Consider the following 22,389-nt stretch of genomic DNA (forward strand, 5'->3'; position numbering starts at 1 on the left):
AGGCAGGGGCTTAATTCAGCTCAGAAATGGTTTCAGAATTTGAACCTGGCTCCATCATTTGCTCCACACAGGAGCTCTTTGGGGAGCAGTACAAGGTCTAGCATGAGATGCAACAGATTCACAGTACCTACCTGGGCTCAGGGAGAGGCTCTTCCTGGGGAACAGACAATGCCCTTGTCTGTATGCAATCAAGAACAGTGAGCACTGCATTAGTCTATGCAAGCCATGGGGACCCAACAGGGGTCTCCAGACTGAAAGGTGGGCTTCTGCCCCCTTCTCCATGTCCAAATAGTCCCCCCGCAAAATCACTACAACTTCCCTGCAGGGGCTGAAGGACTGCTCATACCAAAGTCTTTACCTCTCCCATAGTAAGAGATGGCTTCTCTAAAATAAGAGATCCCTGGAGGACCAGGAAACTGACCCTACCACCAGGGCAGCTCCAACATCATTCACCAGCAAATGGCGCAGGAAGTATAGTGGGCAAGATGGGAGGAGCTTTTCCAGCTGTTGGCAGACTCCCCAGCACAGATCTCCCAAAGCCAATTATTTGATTCAAGTCCTGGCCTCCAGGTGTCTCCAGGCAAGATGCAGTAAGGCTGTGTCACATCTGGCAGGAAGATTAAATTCTGGCACGGAGTTAAATAAGTGGAGCAGCTCTCACTGGACTCGTGGCACCACCCTGATCCCACATGCCTACCATTCAGCAATAGCCCCTAACCCTAGGCCCTACAGCACCTGAGCTAAGGGGGCCTTGCTGAGAGGCCTGAGGCTGCTATACTTATAGCTGTGGGTTAGCTCAGCACAGATGCCTGTCCAGGTCTGACTTGTTCCCTCTCTTTTCTTGTTGTGGGGTGGGATCATTACCTGCTGCAGTTGGGGGACAGAGAGAGAGAGCATGTGCACACTCAGCCAGCTTCCTGTAGCCAATCACTTGGCCACAACTGATAGGAGGGCCAGTGGCCAGAAGTTTCAGGTGTCGAATAAAAGACATGACACGTGGCTATTTCAGAGGTGCTGAGCTCTCCCAGGTCCAGATTCTGCAACGTCAGGTTTCCGGCAGCAGAGGGCAGCAGCTCACAGACATTCCAGCCCTTCCCCAGCTCTGGCTTGCTGGTATCCCTGTAGGCTGGGATGAGGGAGGGAGCAATGCTGGGCATCAGCACAGGACACTGTTTTAGACTCTTCAGCAGACTTCACACCTGCCTACTAGGATCCAGCCTTCAGCGATGTGGTTAGACCTTCATTGTCATTTGCATCTCTGGGCACATCTACACATTGCCCTACAGTGACAATAGTGACACACTACATCGCTGTATGGCATGCTACGGCAATATAGTGATCATGCGAGTCTACATACAGTTGGCAGCTATGCTGCCATAGCAGCGTGTTCCCCCAGTACAGCACGCCGCTATGGCGATGTAGCGGTGAAATCTAACCATGCGCACAGCTCAGTAAACGCCCGTACTGCACTTATGTAGCACTTTCAAACACGCTGTGTGGTTCTTTGCTCTAGATGCTCCCTAGAGTTACAAGGCATTAACCCTAGTTTAGTAAGGGGAAAGCAGAAGCTCAACTATCTCCCTATCACTACAGCAGAGCAGAAAGCAGAACTCACACTGCTTTATATGTGCAAGGATTTGAAATCTCATAAGCAGGGACCCACGGTTTCCGTTTGCCATGGAAAAATGCAGTAAAACCTGGTTTTCTCATTTTAAGGAGAAAAACCCAGATTTTCTCCTTTAAAGGAGAAAAATGCAGCAAACAGTGGGTTTCCCCTTGCAGGCTGGTAGAGTTCCAGCCTGCAAGGGGCTGGATGGAGTGGGAGATGGGCGGTCAGATGTGTGTGTGGGGGAGGGGGGGAGCAGTGCCATGTGCATGTGCACACGTACACAGCACATCACTGCCAGGAAGCCTGGAGAGCAGCTCCTTGCAGGTAAGTCTGGCAAGGGCGGGGGGGGGGGCGGTGAGGTCCCCATAGTGAGGGAGGGAATTGGGCAGGGCTGGGGCTGCTGCTTAGCCAGGGTGGTGCATGGGCCTTGGGGCCATAATGCATGGCCACAGGGCCCAAGCAGGGAACAGAATGGAGCCATGGGTGGCTTGTCCAGGGGGCAGGAGGGGAGTGCCATAGGGGAGCACATGCCCCCCAGATCTGTGCACAGGGCAAGGACAGGTTGCCCACTGAGGGCTTGGGGCTCCCTGCCCTGCTGCCCTCTAGCAGGACCTCTGCAACCCAGTATGGCAGGACCCAGTGTGGCAGGACAGAGTGAGGTGGGGAAGCAATGCTGCTGATGCAAGCCCCACATTGCCATGGCAAGGCATCAGCATTCTGCTGATGGCTCTGTTTCCTGATCTTACAGCTGCATCTCCAGAGATGTAATAAACTCATCCAATGCACCAAATGCCCTGATGGAAAATACGTAGGAGAGACCAAACAACAACTGCATACCAGAATGCTATCAAAGACAGGAATACCCAATTACCTGTAGGGGCACATTTCTCACAAGAAAACCACTCTTTCTCCAATCTCTGAGTCCTGATCCTCAAAGGAAACTTACAAAATGCTTCCAAGGGATGAGCCTATGAACTCTACTTCATCTACCTCCTGGATACTAAAAATCATGGACTAAATATAGACATTTGATTTATGACACATTATAACCTGCCTTACATCTGACTCGCCAGGTACTTCTCCACTATTCATCCCTCTTCTCTCCCCCCCAGCCTGTTTCTCGCTCACTGACTCCTCAATCTACATCTTCACTAACTGCATATCTTGTATGCGTACCAGCCCAGCCTCTGGCTTCTTTTACTTTTCATTCCATCCAAGAAGAGCACACACCAACTGCTGAAACTTCCTCAGCCTGGCAAAAGGTTTTTCATAGTTTCATAGTTGGTAGGGTGAGCAGATCATCAAGTCCGACCCCCTGCCATGGCAGGAAAGAGTACTGGGGTCAAACGACCCCAGCAAGATGCTCATCCAGACTCCTCTGAAAGACCCCCAGAGTAGGAGCCAGCACCACTTCTCTTGGAAGCTGGTTCCAGATCCTAGCCACCCTGACCATGAAGTAGCACCTCCTGATGTCTAGCCTGAATCTACCCTCTGCCAGCTTGTGACCGTTATTCCTAGTCACTCCTGGTAGTGCTCGGGGGAACAGGGACTCCCCCAGTGCCCGCTGGTCCCCTCTGACTAGTTTGTAACAGGCCACAAGATCCCCCCTCAGCCTTCTCTTGTGGAGGCTGAACAGGTTCAGGTCCCATAGCCTCTCCTCATAGGGTCTGCCCTGCTGCCCCCTGATCATGCAAGTGGCCCTCCTCTGGACCCTCTCCATGTTGTCCACATCCCTCCTGAAGTGTGGCACCCAGAACTGGATGCAGTACTCCAACTGCACCCTGACCAGTGCCGCATAGAGGAGGAGGATCACCTCCTTGGACCTGCTTGAAATGCACCTGTGGATGCATGACAAGTTACAGTTGGCCTTCCTGACTGTGCCCCCACACTGTCGGCCTATGTTTATTTTGGCATCAATGATGACTCCAAGATCCTTTTCTGCCTCTGCACTGATGAGAAGGGAGTTCCCCAGCCTGTAGGTATGGCACTGGTTCTTCCTCCCCAGTTGCAGTACCCTGCACTTGTCAGTGTTGAATCCCATCCTGTCTCATCCGCCCACCCCTGTAACCTGTCTAGGTCCAATTGCAGCCTATTCCTCCCTTCTAGCGTGCCCACATCCCCCCACATCTTAGTGTCATCTGCAAATTTGAACAGGGTGCTTTTTACCCCCTCGTCCAAGTCACCGATGAAGATGTTGAACAGCGCGGGCCCAAGGACAAAGCCCTGGGGAACCCCACTGCCCACATCCCTCCATGTTGAAAATGACCCATCCACCATCACTCTCTGGGTGCAGCCCTCCAGCCAACTAGTGGCCATCTGACTGTGTAGGTGTCTGACAGGACCTGCCTCTAACGAACCCTTGTTGGTTGCCCCTAAGCATACACTCCCCTGCTGGCCCCTCGTGGACACGCACCAGGATAACTCTCTCGAAAAGCTTACCCAGGATCATAGATTTCATAGACATTAGGGCTGGAAGGGACCTCGGGAGATCATCGAGTCCAGCCCCCTGCCCAAAGGGCAGGAAGTCAGCTGGGGTCATAGGATCCCAGCAAGATAAGCATCCAATTTACTCTTGAAGGTGTTCAATGTAGGTGCTTGAACCACCTCCGCTGGCAGACTGTTCCAGACCTTGGGGGCTCGGACAGTAAAGAAATTCTTCCTTATGTCCAGCCTGAAACGGTCTTACAGGAGTTTGTGACCGTTCGACCTCGTCATCCCTTGGGGCGCTCTGGTGAACAAACGTTCCCCCAGATCCTGGTGGTCACCCCTGATAAACTTATAGGTGGCCATCAGATCACCCCTGAGCCTGCGCTTTTCCAGGCTAAAGAGTCCCATGTCTCTCAGCCTGTCATCGTAAGATCTGTTTTCCTGACCTCTGATCATGCTGTGGCTCTCCTCTGGACTCTCTCAAGTTTCTCCACATCCTTTTTTAATTGTGGAGCCCAAAACTGGACGCAGTAAGATCGAGGTAAGATTAACTGGCCTATAGTTTCCTGGGTCCTCCTTCCTCCCTTTTTTGAAAATGGGAACCACACTGGCCCTTTTCCAGTCCTCTGGCACCACACCAGCGCACCATGCGTGCTTGTAAAGCCGTGCCAGGGGTCCTGCAATGACCTCAGCTAATTCCCTCAGCACTCTCGGATGGAGATCGTCCAGATCAGCTGAGTTAAATACGTCCAGTCCCTCCAGAAGTTCCCTGACTAGATCTTCACTGACCCTAGACCTGGGTGCGCCTCCCCTGGGGCTTATGGGGGTGTTGGTGGGGGAGGTGGTCCAGTCACTGCTCAGAAAAATGGAGGCAAAGAAATTGTTAAATAGGTTAGCTTTGTTATCTGGTGTGATGAACAGATTTCCTAGCATGTCTTGCAGAGTCCCCACGTTAGCCAGTACCTTCTTTTTGCCCCCTAGGTATTTAAAAAAAGGACTTCTTGTTATCCTTGATCCAGGTAGCTCGTCCCAGTTCCATCTCTGCCTTGGCCTTCCTGACTGCTCCCTGCATCCCCGAGCAACAGCAGTATAGTCCTCCCTGGTGACAGCTCCTCCCTTCCAGTGGGTGTACGTCTCCTTTTTAGCTAGGAGACTTTCCCATATGCTTTTGGTGAGCCACGGGGGCTTTTGCGCCTTCTTGCCCCCTTTGATCCATGTTGGGATTACCTCCCTTTGGGCTTGGAGGAACGTCTCCTTAAGAAACGACCATTTTCCTTGGACACCTGATTCCTCTCTCCTCTGGGACCTCAGTGCCTCCCTGACTATTCTCCTTACCTCATTGAAATCCACCCTCCTGAAGTCCAGGGCTGCTGCCTTGCTGCAGGCCTTTGCCACCTCGCGCTGGATGGTGAATTCCAGCAGGCGATGATCACTGTCGCCAAGGTGGTCAAGCACCTGCAGACCCCCCACCAGGTTGTCGCCCATGGCCAGGACCAGGTCCAACAAGGCATCTCCCCTGATGGGGAACCTGATTTGGTTTTGAACCCAAAAGCTTGCTTAAAAATTGTTCTCCAACTGCTTAAGTTGGTCTAATAAAAGATATCAGATTTACCCAAAGAACTGTCTGCCTATGTCATTAGACCAACATGGCTACAACCTACACCTCACTTTGTTTTCTACACAAGAGCAAAGAACATGCATTACAAATGTTAGCCACATGGTGGCACCAGAACAAAACTGCCAGGACATACTGCTACGCAGAAGAGAGGCTTGTTTCAGGTGTGCTTCCCAGTGGCAAACTGGCATTGTGAGCTTTGTATTAGCCTGTTAGCACCATCCCACCTCCGATTTACAAACCCTTTTAAGTAGACCACATCTGTTTTGTGTTTATGAACTGCCTATCACTGTGGTCAACACCCAGTTCAGGTCATGGGCCAGAACAATTCAGGTCAGAAGCGGACAAACAGGCATACGCAGCTGGCTGCCACTCTTTCTTCTCTCCAGTGGCACTGGGAGAGTGACGATTGCCAAAGTCCCACATTCATGGGCTGTAGGTTGCCGACCTCTGACAACCCCCTTGCCCAGTAGTGTACCTTGGGGGGGGGAGACAGGAATGGGGAAAGAATGGCAGGTCCTCAAGGAGTCTTTGCCACCCAGTGGCATATCTGGGTGATGAGAGTGAATATGGTGCTAGGGCAGGGGTGGCCAAAATGCAACCCAAGGGCTGGATGGGGCCTGCCAGGCCATTCTATCCAGCTTGCAGAGCCCCTAAATATTAATTTTCTAAAGTTTTTATCTGCCCTGTGCTGCCTGTCATGCGGCCCTCAATGGCTTGCCAAAACTCAGTAAGCAGTCCTCTGCCCAAAATAATTGCCTGCCCCTGTGCTAGGGGCTGCTCCCAGGGAACCCGTGCCACAGAGCTGCTGCAGCTGGTATGCGAGCTTGTCCCCCAGTGGCAGCAGGCCAAGCCCACACTGCTATACCAGCAGCCATAGCAATAGCAGCTGCTGCCCAAGCAAAGAGAAATGGGGCAGATAAGACACTGTTTCCCTCCCCTACTCATGCTTTTCAGTGGTCTGTGTAATCCCCTTCCCTCTCCCACTCACCCTGGGTGCTGAATAAGCTCACTATGCCTCTGTGGTCCGAGTTGTGACTGGAATCCCTGTACACTGAAGGGTGATAACATGCTGCTTCTTAATACAAGTTGCAGCCCAGTTTTTCAACACAAGACAGGCCTTACTTCTGCCCAATCCCAGTACAGCAGACTAACTGAAGTAACTCATCAGATGCATGGAAGTAAGTGCTAGGCTGGGCAGTAATCATTCACTGAATCAGACTTTCATTTGAAACTTTATGAGCCAGACCTTCCAGAGAGCCCAGCATGCTGGAGGCATGTCAGACACTGAGCTTTTAAGAATCTGAGCTTCATCATAATAGGTACTGCTTTGGCAAATCTAGACCGGAGTGTGGATTCTGAGCTCCTAAAATCTGGCCCAGTGCTAACTGAAGGAAGGTATCAGAAGTAGTTGGGATTTCAGTTGAGAAAAGTCTCAATCAAGGGGAACAACAGTATGATGAGTATAACAGCCAAACTGCTACATGTTACCATTGTAGTTCATGTTCACACTGAACCTGTTAATACAGCAATCTCTTCAGGCAGAGTTTATTAAAACTTCCAATTACAGAAAGTGTGAAAACACAAGATTCAGCACAAACAAACACAAGCTCCTCCGGCCAGCAGTGAACAGGACAGTTGAGTGTCACTTCTGGAAATCCTTGTCTAACCAGTTCAGACATCAGCAACATGAACCAGTTCGCCTACAGCCTTGCAGGAACCACACACCTACTGCGCTCTCCTGGCCATCAGCATTTCTCGGATGTTATCCTCAGCTTCCTTCACACTCCGTTCTAGGTATGACTTCTTCTGCTGGAAGGTACAAAAATCAAGAAGAGAATCAATATCCGTGTCACCATGGACAGTGGAAGTGCAGCAGAATGTCTTTGATTCTGGGCAGATCTCAGGCAAATTATAATTATGGCAAATACAAGTCCTGGTTTATGAAGCCATAGGCTTCTGAATACAGGCATTATTTTTACCTTCCTTCTCCAGAGGCATCTCTGGAAAAAGAAGTATATTCTATGTCTTTTTAGATGTGTGATATGTACATGTCTTTGCATTTCATTTTTTAAAACATGTTATATTCATAATAGTAATTTATGTATCAGTAATATTGTGTTAAGAGATTGACAAATTAGCTGCAATAATGAACAAAAAGTGAAATAAACCACATACTTAAACTCAATGGCATGAGCAAGAAACAGGAACAGGACTAGGGAAAATTGGGACTAGTGTAAACTGACAACTAAAGAATCAACTGGCACAAAGCAAAGGCATAACAAATCCACCCATTCTCCAGGAATAATGGAACGTCCATCAAATCTTCTACTGACTCAGGTTTTCAAGCTTGATCCTCCCCCCATCCCCTCCCTTTCTTTGAGGTGTGTGCCTGAAAATTCCTTTGCATCATCAGAAAATACATTTGTTTCTTTCATCATCGCTAATTAGGCTAAGTTGGGCAAGGAAATTAATACAACCTGGGTATCCCAAAACAGAAATTCAGCATGTAACATTTTTCCTTTCTGCTTTTGGCAGTCCTAGCAGATTGGAAAAATATGCACTCAGGTTCTCTTTGACTATTTTCTCTTGGTTTCCAAACAACAGGTAAAACCCTCCCAGATCTCTGGAAGGTTCCCAAGCTACAGAACAAACCTGCTTGAGTAGAGTCTGATCAGCATCACTTTGTGCCTGCATACTTAGAGCCAGATTTTGTCAAAGAGCTTCCATACACTCGATTAAAATAGAATAATTGAAAATTAAGGTTGGTAGGGACCTCAGGTGGTTATCTAGTCCAATCCCTACTCAAAACAGGACCAGCCCCAACTATATCCTCCCAGCCAAGGCTTTTTCTTTGTCTTGGGACAGAGATTCCACAACCTCTCTAGGTTTTTTTCTGTTCCAGTGCTTTACTACCCTCCTAGCGAGAAAGTTATTCCTAATATACAACCTAAACTTCCCTTGCTGCAACCTGAGACCACTGCTCATTGTTCTGTCATCTGCCACCACTGAGAACAGTCTAGCTCCATCCTCTTTGGAGCCACCCTTCAGATAGTTGAAAGCTGTTACTAAATTCCCCCTCAGTCCTCTCTTCTCCAGACTAAACAAGCTCAGCTCCCCCTGCCTCTCTTCATAAGCCATGTTCCCCAGCCCTCCAACCACCTTTGTTGCCCTCCATCAGATCCCCTCTAATCTGTCCACATTCCTTCTGTAATGGGGAGCCCAAAACTGGACAGAGCACTCCAGATGTCACCTCCTGAACCGTGCCAAATACAGGGAAATAATCACTTCCCTTGATCTACTGGAAACACTCCTAATGCCTCCCAGTATGCTGTTAGCCTTCTTGGCAACAAGGGCATACCGTTAGCTCCTATTCAACTTCGGGTCCACAGTAACCCCCATATTCTTTTCTGCAGAGCTGCTGCTTAGCCAGCTAGTCAGTCAGTCAGTCCCCAACCTGTACCAGTGCACAGGATTGTTGCATTCCTAAGTGCAAGGACTTTGCACTTGTCCTTATCAAACTTCATGAGATTTCTTTTGATCCAATCCTCCAATTTATCTAGGTGTCTCTGAATCCTAGCCCTACCCTCTCAACATTGTCTACTACTCCACCCAGCCTGATGTCATCTGCAGACTTGCTGAGGGTGCACTCTGTGGTGGGCCAGTAGGGATGCTCCTGTGTTGAGCCACCCACCTCACTGTGCCCGACCACCTGCTAGGCTCCGAACGCCTCCCTAGGGGCACCTGATGTCTGGCTGACCCCCTTCCTGGAGCACACCTGCTAGCCTGGGGGTTCCACTGCCACCACCTAGGGCTCTAGACTGATTCTGGCTCTGCACACCCTGGGAAACACAGGCCTAGTTCCTCAAGGGTACTTGATTCATTTCAAGAAGTTGGGATGCTTCCCTCCGTCAGAAGCTCAAGTAGTGGTCTCCCTTAGTCAGCCAAACCAAGGAGACCCCCCCAAGGCATAATCTAGACCCACTCCCAATAAGTCTCCCACACTAGGTACAAAGGAGAACTTTATTGGTTACAGAGGGTAGGGTTAGAATAGGGTACAGGGTAAAGCAATGTCAGAGAAATCCTGGAGAGCAAACTCCCGTGGCTGGGTAGCCTTTGATCACGCATCGGAGTTACTGCAAGCTATACATATATAGTTAGATCTCAGGTAGCTTACTCGCAAGTATCATCCAGAAGCAGTTGGAGATTCCCTCTGGAGGCAGGCAGTTCCTTGATCATGAGCTTTGAGAAATACATCACTAGTTGCCGGGCAGACTCTAGCCCACCAGGGAGCAAGCCTCACCCAGGCATGTGATACCAGCCACATAGGCAGAGGGATAGGCAGAGGAAACAGGTTTTCCCCCTCCCTCAGGAATGTATCCAGCTCAGGTTACCCAAAGAGATAGAGTAAAGTTGTGTCTCCTCTGCTGGGCCCCTCCTAATCAAATTGTCACTGAGCAGAGTTTTGGGGGAAGAAATAAAGGTGGCCTTTTCCCACATACTCCATCCCATCTTCCAGATCAGGGGTTGTCAACCAGGGTACATGTACCCCAGGGGGTACTTGAGAAGGCCTTGGGTGTGGGCGGACAGGGACAGAGTGCCGCCATGCATCATCCTGTGCTGTTGTAGATGCTGCCCGCCCGGCTGGATGTGGAGGCAGCTTACACACAGCAGCCGCCCCCTCTCTGCGTTCAGCTGCTGGGAGTACTCTGATCCAAAAAGGTTGAAAATCCCTCTTGCAGATCACTGATGAAGATATTGAACAAAACCAGCCCCAAGACTGGCCCATGGGGCACTCCACTTGATACTGGATGCCAGGTTGGTTAGTCAGGCATGTTGACTGTTCCTAATCCCTTTTTCTGCTCCAAATGCTTAGAAATGGATTCCTTGATTTTTACAGGAACTGAGGTGAGACTGCCCCATCTATAGTTCCCCAGATCATCCTTCTTCCCTTTCTTAAAGATGGGCACTATATTTGTCCTTTTCCAACCATCTGGGACCTCTCCCAATCACTACAAGTTTCCAAAGGTAAACAGCCAGCAGTTCTGCAATTATACTAGCAAACTCCCTCAACACCCTTTGGCACATCATATCCGGCCCCAATGACTTGCACATGTACAGCTTTTCTAAATGGTCCCTAGCTCACTCTTTTGTAACTATCAGGTGCTCAACTCCACCCCAAACTGTGATGCCAGATGCAGAGCTGACCTTGCCTGGGAAGACTGAGGTTAAAAATGTACTTCCAAGAAGGAAATCCCTTCCAAGCACATGTTTCTAGTCATAGCTGGGGTTTTATTCAACTCTGGGGCAGGATGACAACATGGCAGACAACTTGGTGTATCCCTTAGGGCTAGGCTGAACAATTTATAAGCTCCCTGCCCTCTCACACAAGACTACCCCAGCAGTGACACCAAGAATAGAGGACCTTCCTTAAGCTCAAAAGAGCTTTTCACCAAAATGTTTAATGAAGGATTGTTTTACAGCTGCTTGAGTGGGGACAGGAATTTAAATTCCACCTAAGTACCATTCAGGCACCTAGATTCCCAATAGGTCATGAAAATCTATATTCCATGCTCAGGGCTCCCTCTGTGTTGGCAGTGAGGGGTCTCAGCCTGATATACAGATGAGAATGGGAGGTAGCATAAAGTGCCCTTAGTACCAAAGACGGCACTGTTTATAAACAGTTCCTGGTTTCCAGATTCAGAGCGCACCTTTTATAGCACCCATGTCCCATTACCTGGCTTTGAAGATCAAGGCAAAATAGCTTAGAGCAGGGGTGTAACCCCTCCTTCTCCCACCAGATCCCAACTCACCTCTGGCAACAGGATGACCATCAGTAGTGTTAACTGCTGCAGGTGCCTGAGTTGCTGTGTAAGGTCAGAAGCCAGAGCTGCTGCTCACCCTACTGCTACAAACCATGTCTCTACTTGGGCTTACTACTTCGGAATTTGCTTTGCCCCCAGATTCCTTACTCCTGCCAGGAGCCCCATGGAACAGGTAACATGGCTGTGTGGGCTTGATCTTGACACCTCTGGCCTAGAGAATCTACTACTTATTCCTGGTCTGCCAAAGGGCTTCTGCTTCTCCTTCCATCCAGGATGCCCCACAATAGACCAGTTTTCCAAAGGCAGCAGCTGTCCTAGATAAGGCAGTGCAGCACATTCAGTGTGCCATGGGAAATCTCCATGTAAGCAATTCCAGTGATGAAGCTCAAATGCAAGCTGAGGACCTGGCAAAAAGGGAGAATCAAACCCAACAAGCTCCACAACCAAGACAGTGGATGTCTATGCCTCAGGTAGAGAGAAGGGAATTGAGAGAGGGAACTAGGGGAAAGAAAAGCCCAAGCATGTTCTGCAACAGAGCTCTAGAGTGCTTCCCAGTATCCAGTAAATTCCCTGCACCACATTAATGGTTTGAGAGCTAGATACAAATTTCACCACCAGAGGGAGAACTGGAACTGGAACACTGGGGGCACAATTTACCACATACAAACTTCACAAACCAGCCAGCAGCACTTAAGAATCAGGGCAATACCTGGCTTGTTACATTCTGACTAATAGGCTGGAATCCTAATGAGTGTGACACGCATACTGCAACAGTATCCGCTTATAAAGTGTAACTTAGAGAAAAGAGCACCTTGGTTTTCCCCAGAGCTGCAGGCTGGTTTCTGATTAGGTAACCACAGCAGCAACAGCAGGAACTTTTTATATAAGAACCTGTTCTCACTCCCCACTTACCAGAATCTATACAGAAACTCCTATCTAGTACGCAACTCCATAGCTCACTCTTTCCTGGACAGCAAAGCACTGGGCAGGATAGTTTGAAATGCAATCTGCTTGGTCAGACCAGTTTAAAGAAAAACAACAAAAAACCCACCATGATCTGATCCAAACATTTTAAAGATTTTGTAGATGTCCGTGTCTCTCTCTAGCTGGACATCTACTTCTTGTGGCAGTCTCCTACATCCTTGCTCCTGACAATGAACAGTTTGATTGAATTGCCAAAATGTTACGGTAAAAATTCTCTAGCCTGCTACATCTTGATGTTTTCTTTTAGGTTGGAGGAGGTGTAAGTTTGAATATCTCCTACATCAACCTTCAGCTCGGTTTAACAATGTACCTTGGGGCTCCACCTCCCCTACATCCCGTCCTAGTGCCAGCCTGATGTTAATGTCACAAATAGGTAAGTGGGACCAACTGTGTACCCACAGCATCTTTGTGAATGACCTTATTACGTAGTACTGATCCTGAAGCCTCGCTTAACAAAAAAAAGTTCTGAAAGCAACAGGCTATCCTTTATACCAAGTCTTGTGCCCAGACAATAATATTCTTCCTTGCACCATTCAGGTGCTTATTCTACAATCTTTCTATAATCGGTAATAGGTGTGAGGGAAGAATGAGAGGTTTAGCTTTTTCTCACTTCCCTTTTCACTCATGGTTAGATGTTTTTTTCTTTTCTCTTCATATAGGACAGCCAATGCTCCAAGACGCCCTGCCCATTCAGATCTCCAAGCTGCCATTCTCTCAGTAAGTACACAGGCTCCTCTGAGCCTCTAATTCATGGGAATCAGCTCCGGTTCCCACCATTTGCTCCTGCTGGAACAATCCAGCCTGGTGTCCAGTTCTTTTGCTCCCTGGCTTCCATTTCCGGTCTGCCCACTCACCTCCATAGTGCATGTTTTTACATTAACATTCCAGCAATGACCAGCCAGAACACACTGTGGAGCTGGAACACACTAACAAAATCGTGCTGGGAGTGGAGCTGGAACTGTTTCTGCCAATGCCGGACATGCCAGTATGTCCTACCTCGGTGGTCCTTCTAGAACATCTGGTTTGCTGATCTCTGCGACAGCCTGCCTCTCACTGCCACATTTGTGCTTGTGGACAATTCAACTAACACAAACGTGACAGAGCCTTATTGGTAGTAATACATGCTCCATTAACTGCTGGCTCAACACAGGCCTCGCTCGCTCTTCTGGATGGCTTTTGAGTTTCCAAATCTGGATGCTCAGGCTTTCAAATTTATATTCCAGTTCTTTGCTTGATTATCTGAGTATCTCCAACCACCATGAGGTATTCACATGATGTCTTTGTTTTTTATTTCTTTTCTTTTCAAGGAAACTAGTTATACAAAAAAATTCAGATATATGTGTAATGCCACAGCTTCACCCTCCCTTCTCCATACATGGATAGCAAATTACAGTCAATTCATGCGGTTTTTTTGTTTCTTTTTTTTAAATTAAAAGGGGAGAAAAACTTTGCCAGCATCTCCCTGCTAACTGAGCATGTTCTAAGAAGCTGTAATGCAGGCGTTTACCAACTATGGCCCTAATTCTAGAAGTGACAGCATACTATTAGAATAGATCTGCCTGTGTAGATTCCCAGTGATTTCAGAACAGCTCCATGAAAGTGCAGCATGACATTTTTGCTACAAACTGCAGAGCTTACACCTGTTGACCATTACACCTACTGATCCCGTCATCGGCACCAGAAAACAGCTGTGTTCACTTCAGAGTGATGGCTGCTTTACATGGCACAGTGATTACACAACAGTGGAGGAAATGGATTATACCAAGACAGACTTGGAACTGAAGGGGGACTTTGTACAGGTAGAACCTAATCTTGTGAAGTAGGACAGTTAAGCTATTACCTTTATACACACTGGGACTGTAGACTGGGCTTCTCATAGGAAGCTAAGTGACCTAGGCACTCAATTCCTCCAAAATCTCAATATGATTCAGATACTTAATGCCTCTGGGTCTTGGAAAATCCCCATGTTAATTACCTCAACCACTCTGCACCCATGTCACAACCTGTGCAATAGACAGAACTTACAGCACAAGCAGAATCCCAGATATTTGTTAAATACAGACTTAGTGAAGAGGACTGAATTCCCAGCTCTGGTTACATCAGAAGGGATGTACAAATTGCTAAATTGCTGCTACATCAAAGGGAGGAAATTAACGGTTTAGTGGCACAAAGAGACCAGTTTGCCAGCTGATGCCTTTGTCTGGAGCAGAAATCTTGTATCCTTCTGAAAAGCTCTCCCCAACTCATTGTGGATACAAGTGACCCTTCAATTCAGTTCGCTATGGATCTGCATATCAGGACCTTTTTACCAAGAAAATACATCTTTTTAGTTTTATTAAAGTTTACTTAGCACATATTGTGGCAAGTGGCTTAACTCCTTGCTGCTAAACAGCAGGACTCAGCAATACCAATACACAATCTTACACAGGTTGTCACCCAGACATGAAAATGACCAGGGACTCCTATACATTTCATTTCACCAGCACTGACTGGCTGGAGCTTGCCTGGAAACTGGTTTCTGAAATGACAGTTTCTTCCTATGGCATTTGCCTTAAACTGCCATTTACAAGAACTTCCAAACTTAGAGAAATGACCTGAGGTTACAACCGCCATTCGGCATGTACCCAAGCAATGTCTTAACTTCTGCATGTTTGAGGAGCAGATGTAGAAGGCTGCCTTGAAGGCATCCAAGTGCATGTGAGAATTTAATGAGACCTGCCATTCTGAATCTGTGGGCAGAGGGCCTACGTAAAGTTCAATTAAAAACCAAACCAAACCTAAATTCAGATAGGGAGCCAGAAGAGATGAGTGACTGTGCTTGACATTACTGCTCACTATCCCATTCACAAAGAGGTCTCTTTTAACCTACTCTGTATCTGCAAAGGTGAAACCCAGACTACTCCTTAGTTTTTATTCCACTGATCCAAAACTCCTGCTCAGCAGAAACATTTATCATAGCATTACAATAGGGAGAGGGAAAGGGGTGCGAGGGGGAGGGATGGGATTTTCTGATAGAAATTTATTGTGTATATTGTAATATTACCAGTGCAGTTTCCATGGGTCTAGACAAGGGGTGTCAAAAATTTGACCCACAGATCCATTTCCTCCAACCCCTGGGGCTCCCAGAGGGGCTGGGAATTTAAGAGTGGGGCAAACAATGACAGAGCTTGCCGCAGAATTCAGGGCTATGGGGCTCACTGGAATAGTGCTCATCCTGCTGCTGTCAGATCTGGATCCGGTACGCGAGGAGCCTTGTGGTCCAGATCTGGCCAGGGGTGAATTTGACACCCCTAATATAGAATAATCAAAGCTCATTGTTCTGCCACCCAAGGGTGAATTGTAGCACTTTTCTCCTTTTATAGAAAACATTCGTGCACTGATCTTACCAGCCGTAGTGGTGGGGACTAGCGTGTACAGCCCCAACCCTGCTTGCCCCACACTGGCTCTGGACTTGCCCATCGGGCCTGAGCAACAGCAGTAGAGGCAAGAGCAGCTGGGCAGAAACTGCTGCTCAGCATAGGGGAAAGTGGCCTTTGTCCCTTGCTGCCACCTGGCAGTTTTTGGTGAGGCTGCTGGGTGGCAGCAAAGGAGCTGCAGGGCAGCCCAGCAGGCACAGGCTCCAGGCAGCTGCACCAAGAACTTCTCAGAGGCAGTGAAGGGCTGCTTTCCCCCATACCAAGCTTCTGCCCAGCTGCTGCTGCCACTGCTCAGCCCCGATGGGTGATGCCAGAACTGGCACTGGGGCCCAAGCAGCTGAGCAGCAGCAGAGCGGGACAACCTGCTGCTCGGTGTGGGGGTAAAGCAGCCCCTCTCCCTCCTGCTGCTGGTGCTTCTTGGTACAGCCACTTGAAGCCTGCGTGGGGCTGCCCTGCATCTGCTCTGCACTGCAACCGCTTTCCTGCGAGGCAGCCCAGAGGCAGCAGTGATGCAGGGCAGTACAGCGCAGGCTCCAAGCAGCTTCACCAGGAAACATAGGCACCGTGTGGGGCCACTTTCCCCACCACAATGAGCAGCAGTTTGTCCCATGCTGCCGCTGCTCAGCCCAGACAGGCAAGTGCAGAGCACACAAGGTTGGGGCCGTGGGTGCTGGTCCCCACATGTACCGCTGTGCTGGGATGGGAAGGGACTGGGAGTGAGTGGGTGCGTGGCAACAGCCGGACAGGAGCATGGGGCCCGCACTGGTACCCTGGGGCCAGTGCCAGGAGGGCCCAGAGTAGGGCAGCCCAGCCTGGCTCCACAGACCCCTGCCAGCCCATACTTCGTGCTCCTGCTGCCTTGCTCTGGGTCCCACCGGCACTGGCCCCGGGGTACTGGTGCAAGACCCATGCTCTTGTTTACTTCCACTCCCCTGCTGCCCCTTTCCCTGCTTTCCTGCCAGTCTGCTGGCCACTCTTGCACCACATGGCTCCCAGCTGCCTGACCACGATGGCAGAACGCAGCAGGAGCCAGTCCAGCTCCAAGGACTGGGGCCATCACCCGCAGTCCTCTTCTGGGTCCTATTGCCCCCATCTCCTGTCATCTTTGACAGGCAGACAGGGGCAGGGCCATATTTTGCCCACCCCTGTCCTAGACTCTCTTATTCCTAAACCTTATATGTTGTGTCCCCTTAGTTGCCTCTTTGTATCATTCCTGAATCCTTGTTTTGTAATCTTTTGCTTTTTCCAATGCATGGAAAGCAGAACCACACATGATAACCTGTATAGGATACGACAAGCCTTTGTAGAGTAAAAGTGTTACTTCCCACATGGCCAGAGATGCACGCAAAAATAGTGCTAGCTTTTTATGCATTCTTGTCATACCAACAGCTCATGTTAATTTCCCTGGCTTCATGATCTTGCATCTCCTTTAGCCCTTAACGCCAAGTACCAGCCTGGCACCCCTTCAGAATGACGTTCTCTGTCCAAAGAGCAAGTACATTGCCAGCACTGCAAAGTTCACTTTCACGCCACCACACATCACCAGTGGGATTCCCTTCTAAGGGGAAAGCCACTCTCCCATGAATGGACAGCATACACTGGAAGCAGACAGTCCACAGACCCCTGCTGGATGCCAATGATAATGACTTCAGATACTGTCTTCAGATGATAATGGCTTCTGGACACTGCTGACCAGGGCCAGATAAACCAGTGATTATAGTGGATGAAAAAGAATTGGTCTGGTTTCCTCCACACTTTTACTTCCCAGGAGGATATAGCAACTCTAAGCATATGTTCTCAGTTACTGATACTAGAGTCTTCCTCCATGTTTTGAGCTTACACAAGTCAGTCTGTTACTCCCACGTTAATTCCTATTATAGGCTATCTGAGAGGCTGTTCTGGTGCCCTAGTTAGTGTCTTATTCTTACAATAAGAAGGATATTATAAATACCTACTACTGCTCATGTCTTTCATCTAACTTCAAGGATGTGATCCTGTGATTAGCTACACACCCTTCTTCACAGTGTATGTTGCTACCTTGTTTTCTGATCTAAGCACCATTGTTGGGTCTCATCAACAACTGAGGTACTCCTAGATTTAAGGCAAAGGGTGGTACAGATGATACTCTCTCAAAAAGGAAAAAAGTGGTAACAGAGAACAGAAATTAGAATCACTCTCTTGCATTCCAGGAAAAAGCTTCCTGTGTGGAATCTTCCTACCTGCAGATTTTGTTGCATCACCTCTAGAACAAGCTGCTAAACTGGTACCTTTCTGACAGAGGTATGACACGAAAACTATACATTCCTAATACGTTAAAAAGCCAGTGTACAGAGTTCCACAGTGAGGGGAAAAAAATCCTATGACTCAGAACCCTTACCAACCAGTTTTACAAGATTAAAGAAATATTTTCTGCAGCTCCATGGCTAAAACATTGTATCGACATGCAGAGAGAGCAGGATAGCTGCTGGTTGGATTTGGCCTGGGCATATCTATAAAGAACCTAAAGTTCCATTCCTGGGAGAGATTGGTTACTTATACATTTGCTAGGCTTGGCCTAAAGTCACTCTGCGATGTTATCATGGGGAATATATTCTTTCTTTTCACAGAATGCCGCTATATTATACTTCTGCTCTCAGCCACAAACCAGGATGTGAAAGGAAAAACTCTTCGGGACTAGCCTATGCCCAAGATTTATAGACATAATTTTTCTATTAAATAATCATTTAGAATACAGTTTTCATCACTTTAGCTTTTCTCTTCCTGCTTGGAAAATGACAACCAAACAGCTAGTTTCAACCTCTGGCTCACATTTCAGGCTGCAGATCAATGCTCAAGCACCTGAGCTATGAATGCCAAAAGACAATTAAATCCAAACGATGGAAACTGACAGATCTGCCATGGAAACTTTCCTCCTAGTTTTATGCTTTGTAAAACCTTGCTCTTACAATCCCTAAATGATGAGTAACAAGTCAGCAGCTTCTTTTCCAAAGCACCTTTTCCCCAAGTGTTGCATCGCATTCTGGAGTGTCAGCCTGCCGGATGTTATTTTATTCTCACAATCAGAAGCCTTTCGTTGAGGAAAGCTCTAAAGTCTTCAGACATGACATAATGCTTCAAATAGAACCCCTGATACAACTCATCTTGTCACACTGTCTCAAACTTTTTGGCCAAGAGTTTCTATCTCTCTAAAGTTAACACTTGTCATATTTAGCATTCCTCAGGGGCTGCGCGCAAACACTCTTTGGGAAAGCGATAATTAGATTCTGAGATATAGCTAGGCATATGAATCTGTCTGGAGAAGGATTTTCCCCAAGTGGGAAGAAAGTGATTCTGCTCTACAACCAGGAGTCAGACAGGAGTGGTGTGAGGTTACCCTTACTCTACAGGGCTGCTGCCACCACTGGGATTCTTGAAATCATTCACATAGCCTAGGCCATAGCAAAAGGATACTTTGCTGTCCCCACAAAGATAAGGGGCAAAGTCAATTATTTTTGTCTACCCCTGATCTTTGAAAATGACAGGTCTGAAAGGCTGTCACTTTGCTGCTTACTTGGCCCAAGTCAATTGTAACTAATTCACAGAGTAGTCCACCTAAAAGAGACTGGGCATTTGATGCTGCATGAATGTCTTAGAAAATATTTTAAATGCAAAGATCTGGAACTATTGGTTCAGAAATGATACCTTTTATCCTTGGAAAATACTTAACATGTAGGCTTCAAAAGGACTCCTCCTACAGCAGCTGTATGTACTTATTAAAAGAAAAAACGAAAAAAAAGCCACAGCCATTGGCCAATAAGAAATAAGCCTTTTTCCTAACTGAACTTGTGCTTGCCTCACAGATTAAAAAAGGAAACGAGTGGCCACATACTCACATTTTTCTTAACTCCAGGCAAGGTAGAGGTATGCATGCCAACAAGAAGCCACAACACCTTTGCATACCTGAGAGCTAAGGTGTGGTTTAACTATGCTGACTCACAAGGCTTGGTGGAATCTGGCACAGGTAAGGGCATGCAACAATTTAGGCTATCTAAGCAGTCATTTCCTGTTCCCACCAATAAAATAGGGGGGAGGGGTAAAATATGGGTTTTCCCCTGCAGAGAACTGTACTGAGTAAGGGACAATGAAAAGTAGTTGCATGGACCACAGTGACTAAGAGGTGAGTAGTGACACTAGTTCTGTGACTAAGGGTTACTCACCTGAGTAACAATTTGCAGGGACCCTTCTGTGATTCTGATTATTCCTTTGGATAATTCCTCCTTTTTAACATTATAATCCAACATGCCAGAAAATGATTTAACCTACCAGCTTTGTGTAAACATGTTTTCAGTTTGTTCACCAGAACAGACTCTTGTGCTAAAGGTAAAAGTTGAAACATTCACGCCTGGGGGATGCAAATACAGATTTAGGAGCCTGGATTTCATATTTCACTAGAAATGGCCATACTGCTTCTAGTCCCTATTACTTTCTAGTTCTCTTGCAGTAGAGATAGAGATAGGATGCAAACGCTGCAGGAAAATGTTTTTGTAAGTTCTTTTAACTGGTATTTAAAAAAGATAAGCCACATGGTGTATGTTAAAAAAAAAAAAAACAACCCCAAATTCTGTGACAAAGTATATTCCCAATAATTACTAACATGGTGGTTTTCATGAAAGCAATTAACAAAACACTCATGTTAATCATTTTCTTCAATTCACATCTGCTAAATGTTTATACACCTAAAAAAAATAAAGACAGGAAAACCGTCAAAGGAACTAATACAAAACAAAACAATAAGAGTGGCATGGTTGGAATTTCAGACTTTGACTGCATGGAACCTTAGTCCCCCAGATAATCTGCATGTTTATTTTGTACCATTTACAATTCAAGCAGAGACTGGTTTAGTGAGCTAACACTGTGGGAAAAGAATAATCAAGCAGCTATCCACGCAACTTTCAGGGTTTACAAAAAGATCACTGCTAAGAAGCAGGATGTCAAATTAAAGACCTAAGCCTGCAATGACATACAGAAGTACTTTTCCAAATCCTGGCAAACACTGATATCACAGTAACGTGAAAGAGTTATTTCATACATTAAAAAAGTCTCTACAACTCAGAACCATCCAGACAAATAGATGAGCCTATTAGAAAGCTAAAAAAAATCTCTTCTAAATGGCAGAGCTCTCCTACTACTCTTCTACTGAGGTTTAAAGTTTACTACTATAGGACCTTGTTGTTTGTGCACCACTTAATACAACCCCTGCTTTGCTATGAATTTTAAAAAGTGCAAACACACACTTTACAAGGGCATTTCATTTGAGATCAGTACTGATCCCTAATGCCACCAGCACACAGAAATGGACTTGCTAGCTAGCACTGCAATTCCTAAAGTGCAGCTGCTCTCCTTTTGAATTGCAAGGCTGCAACTATGTAGTAAGAATTGCTCCTTTCCTGCTACTGGTGTTACTATGGACAGAGACAAAAGCAGGAGGCTACAAACAGAATTAGTGCACTAACTCTTCCCCATCTTGCAGTATTCACTGATGTAGTAAAAATCACATTTGTAAAGCAGCAAGCGACATCAAGTCTCTCTATACAAGCATAATTCCTCTCCCCCCACCCCCATAATACTAGTGCTTATGGTATGTACTCCATATTCTCTATCTTCTTAGAAATAGTACTTTTAAGGGACATTTTTGAATGGAGTAGTTTCCCTTTTAAATGGGAAACTGGGATGTGGATGGCACACCCCAAATCAAAATATCCTGATCTAGACAGAAAAATAAACTTCAACAGTTTTCCTCTTCAAAACAAGCCACAGGAAAACCTGAGAGGTGGAGGCTTTGCAGATGGCTCCAGGGACCACACTGCATTAGTATGGATACACAGATGCAGGTTCTAATTACTACTGGGGAAAAGCTTTTTTAGAACATCTTGACTCACTAAGTGAAGCAGAGAAATGGAAGTACAGGGGTCCTGCTCTCCATATGCACGGAACAGGGAGTAGGGCAATGAAAGAAAAGGGAGCTAGATGGGTGCAATGCTATCTGTCTACTTGCTTGGAGCATAGGTTTAGGTTTTTCTCTCCAGCTACTGCCAGCACCAACAAATGTCCCTGGGATAAAACACTACATGGAAGGCGGATGTTGGATAGCAACAATCAAAATCAGAATATTCTGCAATCATTTTACCAGTGCCCAACAGTACCCCAGATGTAATTTGGGACACCTTACTATGTGAGGATGCTAGCCAATCTGCTTTAGTGTACACAGCTCAGAACAAACCCATTGTAGGCATCCCTAAAAGCTGGATTAACTATCTAAAGCATGGAAACTACCAGTGCAGTCAACATGGAATAAGTCTGTAAGAGGACATCCTCCTGTCCAATTATGGGAGCCTCATACCCTCACAGTAACTGGCCTGTCAGATACAACGCAGATGCTTTTGAAACCTATCACTTGAGGCCATTTAAGATGAGGTATCACAGCTTTGACAGCCAAACACAGGACTCTTAAGAGTGTGCAAGTCCCTGAACAGC

At 47.1% G+C, this 22,389-nt stretch overlaps 1 protein-coding gene across 1 annotated transcript in view; it reads right to left on the reverse strand.

Annotated features, from left to right (window-relative positions):
* Positions 1-7,183: 7,183 nt before the first annotated feature.
* The window catches only part of PFDN1 (prefoldin subunit 1), a 61,996-nt gene continuing 46,790 nt past the window's right edge, over positions 7,184-22,389 (reverse strand). Inside the window, exon 4 of the mRNA XM_090020523.1 lies at positions 7,184-7,463. Coding sequence (XP_089876649.1) covers positions 7,380-7,463 — 84 coding nt within the window. The 3' untranslated portion in view covers positions 7,184-7,379. The remainder of the gene's footprint in view (positions 7,464-22,389) is intronic.

This window comes from Crocodylus siamensis, chromosome 10 (genome assembly GCF_052110815.1).
Source record: "Crocodylus siamensis isolate JL-2025a chromosome 10, ASM5211081v1, whole genome shotgun sequence".
In the NCBI taxonomy this organism is placed as follows: Eukaryota; Metazoa; Chordata; order Crocodylia; family Crocodylidae; genus Crocodylus; species Crocodylus siamensis.